Source organism: Cornus florida, unplaced genomic scaffold (genome assembly GCF_030987335.1).
Source record: "Cornus florida cultivar Cherokee Brave unplaced genomic scaffold, ASM3098733v1 CherokeeBrave_3.0.0_Hap2_Chr07, whole genome shotgun sequence".
Classification (NCBI taxonomy): Eukaryota; Viridiplantae; Streptophyta; class Magnoliopsida; order Cornales; family Cornaceae; genus Cornus; species Cornus florida.
In genome coordinates this window covers 17,224,316-17,238,342 of record NW_026775577.1, presented here as the reverse complement: position 1 = coordinate 17,238,342, position 14,027 = coordinate 17,224,316, and the positions used below count along the sequence as shown (strand labels likewise).

Sequence of the window (14,027 nt, the reverse complement as noted above, 5' to 3'; positions counted from 1 at the left end):
ATAAAAAAGTAATGGATTAGGTTGGATAGTTGCTTTGGATTGGGTTGAATGATTATTTGGTGAAGCCGAAGTCAAATTAACATTGCATATCAAATCACTTTTGGATAGTACAATATATAGATTTGAGTCATATGATATATGTGAAAAAATAACGATGATTTGACCATTCATCGTGTAAATTCTAAACTGATTTTAAGAAATAATAATGAAGACTCAAAATTGGCTGAGGCCTGGCCATTTTTAGACTTATTTTTTTATTTTTTATTTTATCATTTATAGTAGTTATGACTCTTCTATAGCTATGTAGGATGTGGATTGGAGGGCAATAATTTGACCATGCATAATCAGATCCAATAATAACAATCCAAGATTAAATATTATAGCAAGAAAAATTAATTAATTTGTAGTTATAACACATTTAATCTAGATAGATACATAAGTATCATAAAGGTGGTCCTGACCAAAGTAGTACCATTCAGAATGCACGTGCAAATTATGTAATGAATTGCCATTTCCAGTTTTCATAAAGATGGTTCTTGTCTGGGCTATTTTTCATCAACAAACAAAAATATTATTGCTATTATTATACAGAGTGAATATACAACACACTATATATGTATCAATCATAAATATTGCTAGCTACCAAATATCTCAAGATGCGAGCTAAATGATTTGTAAATTGTAATGCATTATTCATCAGATAAATGTGATAGTGTGGTCATACTATGGCATTAATAATGATGAATTGTAGTAATAGTAGTTCTTTGTTAGACCCTACTAATTTGTACCGTTGTACTTCTACTTCAATTATTAATGCCCATACTTCTTCCATACCACAATTAAAAAAGTAAATTTGGGTTGTATTCATCCATTAGTACTTCTACTTAAATTTTCTACAATTTAAGAATTTAGGGAATACGAATATACGATACATCCATAATACCAATTTTAGAGAAATACTTAGTTACGTAAGTTTGGTTGAAAATTTAAACTTTATTCGCTTATCTTATAAAGTAGTTGTCGTGTGATTAAAATGGCACTCACTATTTTAATCACTAGTTTAATTTTTAAGATAGTTTAAATTTTCAACCAAATTATGTAACTAAGTTAGTATTTCTCTAAAGTAGTTGTTGGTACAGTTCTTTGGGAATTGGTTTTATTAGACAGAAGCCTTTAACATGTGACGTATCACTGCTCCATCTGTTGTTGATTTTCTGTTTTTTTGTACATTGTGCATGTGCCTTGTGTGGGCCCTGTGTTTTGCTGTTTCAAGGATCCGTTTGGGTCTCTTTGTTTTGTGTATTGCGTTTTGGTGAGGGAAACTCATTGTTGGTTTCACTCATAGGCTTCTTTACTTTTCAGACGTCCCCTGTATTTAATGTTTCATGTTTTTTTATATAAAAAATTTCTCCATTTAAGAATATATATATATATATATATATATATATACATATATGAGATTAGATTATTAGCCCTTACCAACGTACTTTCACACCATATACATTGTCCCTTACCAAAGTACTTTCCCACCATAAACATTGTAGTGGCACACAGTGTTGATCTCTCTTTTCATTTTATTCATCTAATATGTGTAACTCAATAATAAATGATTCCACTGGTGATGGAACAACAATTTCATCAGTTCTTGCACGTGAAATAGTCAAACTAGGCCTACTCAACACAAAAAAATGAACTCAATTCTGTTTATGAAACTATATAGATTTGGGTAAATTGCATTATTTTTTCATCTAGGTATTTCTACGTTGTCTTACTATTGCTTTAGTCTAAAAAAAAAAAAAAAAAAAAAAAAAAAAAAAAAAAAGGGGTTTGTCAAAGTTAAGAAATGTTGTAATTAAATTAAAATCATTTTCTTATATGGGACTTTAAAGAAAGTCTCAAGGGAAGGGTTTATCATTTTCGGATTAGCACATGGGTCTTAAAACTGTTTGTTACTTTGTTTATTCTATGGTGCATGTATGTCATGTTACCAGCTTTTTATGGTTGGTCCACATTCAATTTTTAATTGTTTTTAGAAATTCAAGACAAGGGTAAATTAGGAATATTAGAAAAAATAATATTTTGAATTGTGAAATAAGACATTCATTTTGGAACAGACAAAAAGGGCAAGTAGGATATCTTTTTTGACACATAGGGAGTACTATTTTTGTAAATAAAGCCGGCCTAGTGCCAAGTGTCAACTCACTTTTAAGTGTAAGTGCGCTCTTTCTTTCTCTAAATTGAAGAAATTAGATCTCTCTTTGGATATTTGAAGCAATTAAACTTACTCTAATGACAGTTTTGCCCTTAAAGCGACTCTTAATTTTCATTATGAAATAATGATTTAACAAAATGCTCCAGGGGTAATTTAGTCTTTTTAAAGATTACCATGTATTTTCCTTTTTAGTGTTATTGTTTGGTGATGCACTTATAGAAATTGATAAAATGTTAAAGCTCATTTTCCACCATTTCATATTACAAGACTTGTTCCAGATTTATACTTGGGTTTTACAACAAACAATATCTGAAGAATTTCTTCAGTTACAATATTTAAAATTCAAAAGCTAGCTGATATCTACATGGCTTGTATATATCTTCAGTTATCCACCCTTACCATCTTCAGAATCATTATCTCCTTTTGAGTCTTTATCTTCCAACAATATTCTGTTATTACTCCCCGTCAAGCTGATAGTAGTTACAGAGTAAATACCCAGCTTGTGCTGAAGACGCAAAAAGTGATCCTTGGAGAGTGGTTTAGTCAAACAATCAGCCACTTGCTCTTGAGAAGTGACGAACTTGGTTGTAAGATGACCTTGAGTAACCTTTTCACGAACAAAGTGATAATCAATTTCAATATGTTTTGTTCGTGCATGAAAAACAGGGTTGGTGCTCAAGTAAATGGCACTAATATTATCACAATAAATTTCTGGTTTTCAAAGAATTGGAACACAGGTCTCGAAAGAGAAATGTGAGCCACGTAATTTCAGCAGCAGTATAAGCCATAGCCCTATACTCTGCTTCTGCACTAGAGCGGGCAACTGTAGGTTGTTTCTTGGAACGCCATGAAATTAAATTCGCGCCAAGAAAAATACAATAGCCGGTTGTTGACCGTCGTATGGTTGGGCAGCCAGCCCAATCTGCGTCAGAGAAGGCATATAAATGTGGTGAAGTGCGAGAGTGAAAATGTAAGCCATGAGAAATGGTGCCTTTCACATATCGAAGAATACGCTTGAGCTGCTGAAAATGTGCCATTGTAGGAGCATGTATGAATTGGCAGGCATGATTAACTGCATAAGAAAGATCTGGCCGAGTGAGAGTCAGATATTGAAGGGCTCCTACAATGCTATGGTATTGTGTTGGATCTGCAAGAGGACATGTTGACTGCTGACCATGATGCTTTAGAGCCATTGGTGTGGATATAGCATTGCATTTAAGCATTTGGGTGCGTGTAAGAAGGTCTTTGGCATATTTGGACTGAGATAAATTTAGTCCAATTGAAGTAAATGAGACTTCTATACCCAAGAAGTAATGAAGAGGTCCAAGGTCTTTCATAGAGAACTCAATACTAAGCTTGTGAATTAATTCGTCGAGCAAAGAAGAATTGTTACTTGTGAGAATACTGTCGTCCACGTACACTAAGAGAAAACAAGAACCACTGGAGGAGTGCATGACAAATAAAGAAGGATCAGCCTGACTTGAAATAAATCCCAAGTTGAGAAGATATGTACTAAACCGATGGAACCATGCATGCGGTGCCTGCTTAAGACCATAAAGAGCTCGATTAAGTCGACAAACTGCATTTGAATGAGATGGATGTTGAATCTCGGGAGGTTGTTCCATATAAACCACTTCATTGAGATGGCCATGCAAGAATGCATTCTTTACATCAAGTTGCCGCATAGACCAATTTCGCATAGTAGCTAATGCAAGAACAAGACGAATTGTGGCAGCTTTGACAACGGGACTAAATGTCTCATCAAAGTCAATCCCTTCAAGTTGATTATAGCCCTTGGCAACAAGACGAGCCTTGAATCGTTCAATGCTACCGTCGGCTTTCAATTTTGTTTTAAAGACCCATTTTGACCCAATAACATTCATATCGGAAGTGCGTTCAACAAGATCCCAAGTATTATTTTGTTCCAACGCCTGTAATTCTTCAAGCATTGCAGAGTGCCAATGAGGAATAGCTAAAGCAGATCGAATTGTTCGAGGCTTGGATGTACTAATTTTATCAATATGAAGGCGATGGTGAAGCTTTCTGTAATTGTTGGGGTGGATTGTGCCATCTCTAACCCGTGTAACCATGGAATGAGGCATGGGAGCTGCAGGTGCATAAGGGACTTCAAAAAGACTTAAAGGTTCATTTGGGATAGGATGGTTGGATGGTTCATTGGCTAGAGTTGTAAAGGAAGGGGTGGCTTCTTGAATGACAGAAGGTATATTTTGAGATTGATTAATTTGGGTTGGAGATAAATGGGTAATAGGTGAAGGTGAGAAGTCAACTATTTGGCTAGTTGGAGAAGTGGCATGGGTTGTGGGTGAAAATGACGGTACATCTTGTTGTGGTTGACTCTCCAAATCATTGGTGGGTGATAAAGATGGACTAAGTCGGTGAGAAATATTAGCAAACTCTGTGACAACACCCTGGAAAGTGTCAGTTTTATATAAAGATGGTGGGTTAGTATAAGGAAATTCATTTTCATCAAAAATGACATGGCGGGATATGTACACTCTGCTAGTAGGAGGATATGTATTTGCGGGTTATATCCCAGGAAAATACATGGATAAGATTTAGGACTAAACTTGTTTGCAGCATAGTCACGCAAATAGGGAAAGCATCTGCAGCCAAAGATCCGAAGCATTGAATAATTTGGATGTTCACCATATAATGCCATAAAAGGAGAATTCATTTTTAGAACAGAAGTAGGCAATCGATTAATAATGTATACTGCAGTCAAGAATGCTTTAACCCATAAATGCTTTGGGACTCCACTTCGAATCATTAATGTAAGTCCCATCTCAACAATATATGACGGTGCTTCGCTCTGCGACTCCATTTTGCTCAGGAGTTCTAGGACAAGAAAATTGTTGTTCAATGCCACACATGTTTAGATGCTTTTGAAAAGCTGTCAAGATATATTCACCGCCACCATCACACTGAAAAATTTTGATCTTAGTATTGAACCGATTTTCAACCATTTGCCGAAAAGTTTTAAAGGATTCAAAGAAATCAGATTTGCGCTTCAAAGGATAAATCCAAGTAAATCTGGTGCAATCATCTACAAATATCACATAATAGCGATATTTTCTTGTAGAAACAACAGGCGCAGGCCCCCAAATATCAGAATGAATCTTAAACAAGGGAGCTTCAACTCTTTTATTAAGAGTAAGAAAAGGTAACTTACAATTTTTGCCTATTTGACAATTTGCACAAATAGAAGATGGTTTATTCCAAGCACTAACATTAATAAATTCATGAGAATTTAAATTTTTCAAAGTTTTCAAATGTGCATGACCCAACCGTTCATGCCATATTCCTTCGGGAATTTTACCCGACTTGAGAGTAAGTAAAACATGGTTTTCCCGATCCAAAGCATAAAATCCTTCCTTCTTACTCCCCATTGCTAGAATTCTTCCTGTCATTCGATCCTTAACAACAAAATTTTCTGGTGAGAACTCAACTATGCAAGAATTTTGTTCAGTAAGCTTGCTAATAGAGATGAGATTCTTTTTAATTTGGGGAACCACTAACACTTCTTTCAAAGAAATATATTCAGGATTAGAAGGTATATTCAAATCACCAGTATGTGATATTTTCAGTCCTTTGCCATCTCCTACATAAATCCTATCATTGCCATAATAGGAAAGCAATTAGTAAGGTTACCTTCTCCAGAAGTGAGGTGGACGGTAGCACCAGTATCTGCATACCAATTTGGATCTAACCCATTTGAGATATCTATGGCTGCGAGAGCTTGAGGAACACTATCAGCTTGGTATGAATGATCGAAACGATTCCAACATTTGATGGTAGTGTGACCCAATTTGTTGCAAATTTGACATTGAGGTCTGCTAGAATTTCGATGCTTTTGCTCGTCGGCATGGCTAAGAATTCTTGTATTCCATTGTGCAGTAGGATTTCCTTTATGTGCTTGTTGAGGAGAGATATTTAGTTGCTGCTCATTCTTTCTGACATTTGGATTAAATACTTGACTTTGTTGTCCTTTGTTTGAATTGAAGCCTTTATTAAAATTCCTCCCTCTTTCATTGGATCGGCCATTTCCTTTAACAGAAGAACGATTGCCGAAGAAAGCAACATTTGAGTGTGTGCTTTCGGTTTGTTCATGTGCTTGAGATCTTAGTTCATGACTGACTAAGGCTGCAACAAATTCTTCATATGATGGCATTGGGGGTTTTGTTATCATTAATGTCACAAAACCTTTGTATTGTGGCCCTAACCCATTGGAGAGCCAAAATACTTTGTCGTCATTAAAGATGGGCTTTTGAATGGCTGCAAGATCATCACAAATATTTTTGAACTTTCGAATATAATCATTAATTGAATCCGTACCTTTGCGAATCAGTTGCAATTGTCGTTGAAGTTGTAATTCTCGATCCTTCGATGCCCGAGCAAATGTCTGTTCTAGGCAGCTCCAAACGTCTTTAGCTGTCCGTAGTCCAACAACAAGGCTAAGAACTTCCTCAGACATGGTTCCAGTTAACCATGATTTTAGCATTCGATCAGACTTTCTCCATTTCACGAAACTAGGATTGATTGTTTCATCCTTGCCATCTTGAGTAACAAATTCTGTTGGTTCATTGACTGATCCGTCAAGGAAGCCAATTAGATTTTCACCTTCAATTAAAGACCAAATCTGTGTCTTCCATAAAAGATAGTTTGTCATGGTTAACTTGATTGAAACATAGTTACCAATAGACAAACTTGAAATGGTTTGAGCCATATTAACGGAGCTACTGATGGAAGGTAGAAGGAGCTACTGATAAGAGGTAACTAGAAAGTAGAAAGAGCTACTGATAAAGAATTGCGGAAGAAGAAAAATTGCAAGATCTGCTCTGATACCATATAGAAATTGATAAAATGTTAAAGCTCCTTTTCCACCATTTCATATTACAAGACTTATTCCAGATTTATACTTGGGTTTTACAACAAACAATATCCGAAGAATTTCTTCGGTTACAATATTTAAAATTCAAAAGCTAGCTGATATCTACATGGCTTGTATATATCTTCAGTTATCCACCCTTACCATCTTCAGAATCATTATCTCCTTTTGAGTCTTTATCTTTCAACAATATTCGATTATTAGCACTAAGTCACATAAAGCGGAAGCGCGAGCGAATTCGAGAGCAAGAGCGTTAGAGCGGCATAATTAAATCATAATCAGTGAAAATTTAAGGATTAGAAGCAGCTTAGGGGATGAATGACCTCTAATTAACTTCAACACATTCACTGTTAAAATAATTCCTGACTGTTTGCCTTTTTCCTTTTGGTGGGAACAAAAAAATTGACATTTTCATGACAGAAATTTTACTGTTTGGCAGGTGCAAGGTTTCTGGGGACTTCTTTGCCAAAACAAACATCCTTTGTTTTCTCAGACATACTTCGTGGTGGTTTTTGTAGTCCGGAAGGATATAACCAAGGTAATCGAGACCATCCTTTGTTTTATCAAATGCCATGTGGGTAATGCCTCTAACAAAGTTAATGAGTGTAATTCCTTAGTTAAGCGTGCACTTTACATTATCTGTTTTGACGGGACTCATAAAAGAATCAGTGTAATTCTTTGAAACTAATGAAAAACTTTGTGAACGATGAACTATGTGAGTAGCTAATCAAAAGTATTTTCAAAAAAAATAAAGATTAGAAACTATTTAGAGTAATTTTTTTTTGTTTGGGTCAGCTCACATTTACAACTACCTTGACTCTAAATATAACTTTTAAAAAAAACCTTGAATGATTCAACCCTTGATCTGGGACCATTCCTATACCATAACTTATAGTTGATGGCATCACTTTTTCCCTTCCGTTTTGTCCACAAACCAGTTTTGTGATGTAAAGCGAATCTTACCTGCATTCTAGAGAGCATTCTAGAGAGCAGTGGTGCAAATGGCTGGCTGAACTTGTGGACGACCAATTCAAGCTTCCCAATGTGGAGAAGATGTTCGAACAGACTACTAAAGAGATGGAGATCATGAAGAGGACAACCAGGTTTTACAAGAGGGCACTGCATTTCTACCTTCAGTATCAACCACAGCGACGAAGTCTGCGAAGAGATGGGATGGACATCTTGGAGGAAGAACTGGTTGGCAGAAGCATTTAGCCCTTACAGTAGTCAAGATTATGAACAAGAAAAATGAAACAATGATACTAAATCTATGCTTTTGTCCCTATACCTTTAATTTATATAGAGAAATCTTTTATCACAAAAATAAAAGCCAGTACTTCTTATAGGAATAAAATTAAGCCCTATCAAGTTCATGGGAGTGTATTATAGGCCTATAGTTAAGCATTTATGCTCTTAAATTGTATTAGCTCAACATATTTATGGTGCAAGAAGAAATACATGGTTAGCGTGCTTTCCCTCCCGAATACAAACTTTGGACAAAAATAACTGCAACACAACATCGTTTGCATTCCCAACATTCCATAGTAGCTTGCATAACGAAGAACAAAAATAATATATCTTCTTATGAATTTTCACAAGAAGTGATTGAAAGGCACGGTTCAAAAATGGGAATAAATTTTTGACAACTGAGTCATAGGAAAAAAATCTCAAGCTTGACCGATATACTATGAGTTTTATAATTATAAATTTATAAGCAGTTAACTACCTCAAATTGCACAGCTAGCTAATGTTGTCAATTTCAGTATAGTAATTGAATGGCTATGTCAAAAATATAGGAAAAATTGACAAGAGTCTTAAATAAGCTCACGCGTGAACAGCACACGACGAGCTTCATAATTGGAACAAGATAATTGGCTCAAAATGCACAAGCTAACTATTATAATTGGTTTCACAACAGATAATGGATAGGTCTAATAGATTGAAAAAACGAAGCAGCTTCCATTCCAAAAAAATGACCCCAGAAATATTGAACCAATATTGCATGGTAACAAGCTCAAGGTGCTTAAATATGTTTCTTAACAAATTAAAACAAAAGTAAGTAAAACAAATTATTGTGCGCTCGCGCGCGCGCACACACACATATATTTCTTAACAAATTAAAAAGAGAGGATTTCAATACGGATACACAGATAGAGCTAGAATTCTACCAACAAAGTTAATGAGTAATGCCTCCAATGAACGGATATGAAAGAACATTTTGCACAACATCAAAAGAATAGACTTTAACAACTTAGTCACATATGAGTTGTGTTGTTACTGTTATTGTAGTATTAATATATACATACATCAAAAGGACAATGTGAACAAATCAAACATAAAAATAAAATTAAAATATTAACACGTTACTGAAAAAAGACGATCTAAGTTAGATTATGGAAGAATTCATCACGTTGATTAGACAACTACAACACCTAAATGTGACGCTAACACTTAAAATCTATCCAAATTCCATATAAAGCTCAAATAAGTCTTTTGCACGTACCACAAGTTCATTGTTGCTGTAATTATTAATTTGTAACAAATTTTACTTAACCCGTGAACTTTGAAGCATGATAGCAACTTTTATTTAACCAATGACTTCATCCCATGAACTGGGTCTGGAGCATGATTGCAACTTATTTTGTATAGAGCTGAAAAAGTTTGTACAGAACCCCAAATAAAAAATAAATAAATAACCGTTAATGTATTGGACAAAAAAGAAAAAAAGCTTCAAAGCCTGAAGCAAGAAGGCTTTAATGTACATTTTCCAAAAGCAAAGAAGACAGCAACGAAAGTTGGTAGCCTGGTACAAAAAAACAAAAAAGTTGAAACTAAAATTCAATGAAGGTACATGATTTACACTCTGTTCGTGGAAGTTGGAACTAAGTTTGTGAAGTAATATATGAATGTGTGATATTGTGTCCAAATGATATTGTGGTTGAAATTTATTTTGAGTGCTATATAATTGTTCATACATATATTTTTATGAACAAATGATTAATTATATCATGGATCAACTTGTAATCACATATAAGTTGTGTTGTTACTGTAATTGTATTATTAATATATACGTACATCAAAAGGATCATGTGAACAAATCAAACATAAAAATAGAATTTAAAATGTACATATATTTTTATGAATAAATGATCCATCATATCATGATCAACTTATAGTCACATATATTTTATTTGCATACAAATTTTTTTAAAAATAAGAAAAATAAGTATAATTTAATAAATAAGAGAAATGGTTAGTATGTATTAACAAAATTAGGGTCAGTGAAATTTTGAATTGTGACTTTAAAATTATAAAAATCTAAATAAAAAAGAAATTAAAGATTTTTGTGAAATAAATTTCGACTTTTGACTATTTGTTAAACAGAATAAAAACTTCTTTGACTTGTATTCCAAAAATCAGTGCTTTACCAAATAATCATTCAACCCAGCCCAAAGCAACTATCCAACCTAATAAATTACTTTTGGATGCTTCCTAACGGAAAGGTCATCGAATTAGTCCTTGACTTTCTTCAAGGAAAATGTACATGCATCATCACCAAACAAAATCACTAAAAAGGAAAATACATTGTAATCTTTAAAAAGACTAAATTATTATTTCAGACTAATTTAAATTAGTTTGAAATAATAAGACTAAATAGTCTATTAAATAAATAATCTTATTCTAAATTAAATAAATAGTCTTTCAAACTAATTTAAATAAATAGTCTTTCAGACTAATTTAAAAAGACTAATTTAAATTAGTCGGAAATAATAAGACTAAATAGTCTATTAAATAAATAGTCTTTCAAACTAAATAGTCTATTAAATAAATAATCTTATTCTATTAAATAACTCTTAAGGCCCTATTTGGATTAACTCTTCAAACGCTGCTTAAAAACTCCAAAAAATGAAGATTTTTTTTTTTTTTTTTTTGCCAATGTATTTAGTCATGCACACATGCACTTCTAAACAAACTTTTCATCTTGTCCTTATCACCATTCTATACCATTTGCGACCTAGAAGAAAAGAGAATATTACTACAAAATAAGATAAATCAGCATAATTAAATTTTCTTCCTTGCTGAATATAATAATTAGCGCTGAAGCATGTTTGCTGAATAATAGAATGTACATGACCCAGTCATAGTCCTTCACCACAGTAATCTTTAGATGGTTACATGCATAAAATGCATGTTTGCTTTTACGGATGTAACTATGCACATGAGCATGCATTTTGCATTATGTCCGAGAGTATGTAACTATTTATGAATACAACATATGGAGTACAACTTTGTAATTTCATGGGATGATTAGGTAATATTCAAACATACTGATAAGAGTGAGTGGTACATACCTCAGGAATAAAGTCGAGCAAAAATGGAAATAATCTTTTTGTAATCTTCATTTCCTTAACATTTATAGTAGTCAATAAACAAATTCGATCATGTTCCTCCAAGCAGCATATAAATCTGAAGCAGGCAGGGATTTAGAGTGTCTAAATTGTTGTGCCTCAGTGTGTGCACGTACTTGTGTGTGTGTGATAGAGAGGGGTGCATTCAGCATCAAGTCAGACAGTGTCAGTTCATCCACAAAATTAAAATATCAACATCTAATGTCAGGGACGCTGCAATTCAGGTGCAACTTTTGCGAGCTAGACAAAAAAGAATATTACCACAAGAATAATAAGATAGTTCACCACAATTTCATTTTCTTCCCTGCCAAATACTATCAAAATCAAAACTGAAGGTCGAATAATAACTGCTGAGTTACAAGTCTCCTCAATTCAAATATCCTAGACGCAATCTCGTCCATAGCAGGCTGCATATAACTTCAAAATCGACTCATCAGAAATGTGATCACTGAGTTTCTTCTTCTATTGTATGTACAATTGCATATTAATAGATCTCTCATACACACTAGTTAAATCCAGAGATAAAAGGTTTTGCATAATATATGGTATCAAACACACATAGAAATGACCACTAGCCCTTGATAAAGAACAAGTCATCTTATTGGTAAAACAAGACAATTCACCAAACCATTATATATAAATGATATGTAAATTCATACAGCAACCATCACAATCACCACGAGTATTCTGCGGACCTAGAAAAGAACTATAAAGCAAATCTTCGAGCTGTCAATTTTTAAAAATTATAGCATATGTAATAACATCACAGATGAGAAACATAATCATGAAATATTTCAAGATGTGACAGTTAACAGAGATAGCCAATGCGATCTTTATGACATACAAGGTGATCTTACCTCTTCTTATACATTATAAGCCACCAGAAAGTCTTGGAGGATCAATTCTTAGATGGTAAACCTCATATGCAGCCAAATCATTTTGATAGAAACTCATACACCATACATAATTTATTAATCCTCTGCTGTTGCTAGAATCTCATATCTTGCAGTTGCTCGATTCTCTGATTCCACATTGTCCTACAATCTAGTATTGAATCCATGAAATTCTATCTCACCCACGCGTACGCTTTGAGCACCTCTGGAGCTATACTTGTCAGAAACCTTGTCTCGAATCTCTTTACGCTGTAATCTAACACGCGGAGCACATTTACATCCTTCCCAATTAAACCCTTTGACATCAGAACTTGCAGAACGGAACATCTTGGAATGATTCTTGTTTCCAAACTGAGTTGAACAGGATTTGGGTATTTAGCAATCTCTGATGCTCTTAACCCCGCCTTGTTCACGAAGAAATCCATCACTTTCCTGATCTTCTTCTTTGAGCAAAGCATACACGTCGGTCGCAATTTGAATGCCGAATTAAAAGTGCTTTCAGACCAGCCAAATCTCATTTAAGCTCTCTTTTTGATTCCCAATCGCGTTTGGTGTTCCTCGAAATTGGAAGGATAGCCCATAAGAATGATTGACTTTTGGGATCAAAACCCATTTCCTTAACTGCATTAGTAACCTCTTTAAACACATCAACACTCAATATTAGTGCTCTGGGCTGCCTCATGATCAATTTTTCAATATGGGATTTAGGCACACCATGAGCCCGCAAGGTGTTGATGTTTGGCACCATAACTTTCTCAACGCTGCCCGTACGAAATTTGCAGATTGCTTAAAAGGATAGATTAAATTCTTATCGGTCCTTAAGTATGGTTTAAGGAAATTAAATGTGGGTTTGATTCGGTTGTCTGAGCTGCTATGTAACCTGTTACATGAACATATAATCTTAGGCAAGTCAGGTCCGACATAACCCTGAGATTCAATATACTCAAATTTGGGCCTCACATTCTCCGGATGAGCCAAAATTAATTGTGGGCGTTTAGAAATTAGGAATGAAATGTGATTTTTAGTGAATCCATGAGACCTTAGGAGCTCAAGAACCGAGTTCGATTTCTCTGTGCTCTCAATGTTGAGCTTCATAGAAGCTGAGAGAGCAGATTTAAAAGACAACCCACATGACTTTGTGAGGTAAGAGATGGTGAGAGCTTGGTTCTCGGTGAAATTTGAGTTGTTTGCTATTGATTGGGTTTCGAAAAAACGAACAATGGTGGGTGTATTATGATTGATTCTGTGATGTATGAGAGTGTCATATATGAAATGAAACGTGGGTGATACAGACTTGCAGGATTTGAAAGCCATATGGTTGACTGATTTGAGTGTAGCCTCCGTCCTGAGCTCGACCTTCCACTGGTTTCAGGCAAAAAAAATAATTAATTAATTATTTATAAAATTAAGATTAGAAGAGATTTTTTCTTTACATATCCTTAATCTCATGTCAAACGTTGTACTTCTTTAAACATTGTTTCCGGATAGGGAGGTTGGGATTGAAGCACGTGTATTGACTTCATAACACACCTCATAACACATGTATCATTCAAGCTAAGAATACTTTTCGAAAACTTGCTTCTCAAATCCCTAATAACGATGTTATG

General features: G+C 34.4%; 1 protein-coding gene across 1 annotated transcript; it reads right to left on the bottom strand.

Moving 5' to 3' along the window:
- Window positions 1–12,934: 12,934 nt before the first annotated feature.
- Window positions 12,935–13,734, bottom strand: LOC132316331 (uncharacterized). The gene is made up of 2 exons (XM_059814825.1): window positions 13,301–13,734; window positions 12,935–13,181 (listed from the first exon to the last, which is right to left on the bottom strand). The coding sequence occupies exons 1-2, from the start codon at window positions 13,732–13,734 to the stop codon at window positions 12,935–12,937; spliced, it is 681 nt and encodes a 226-aa protein (XP_059670808.1).
- Window positions 13,735–14,027: the final 293 nt, after the last annotated feature.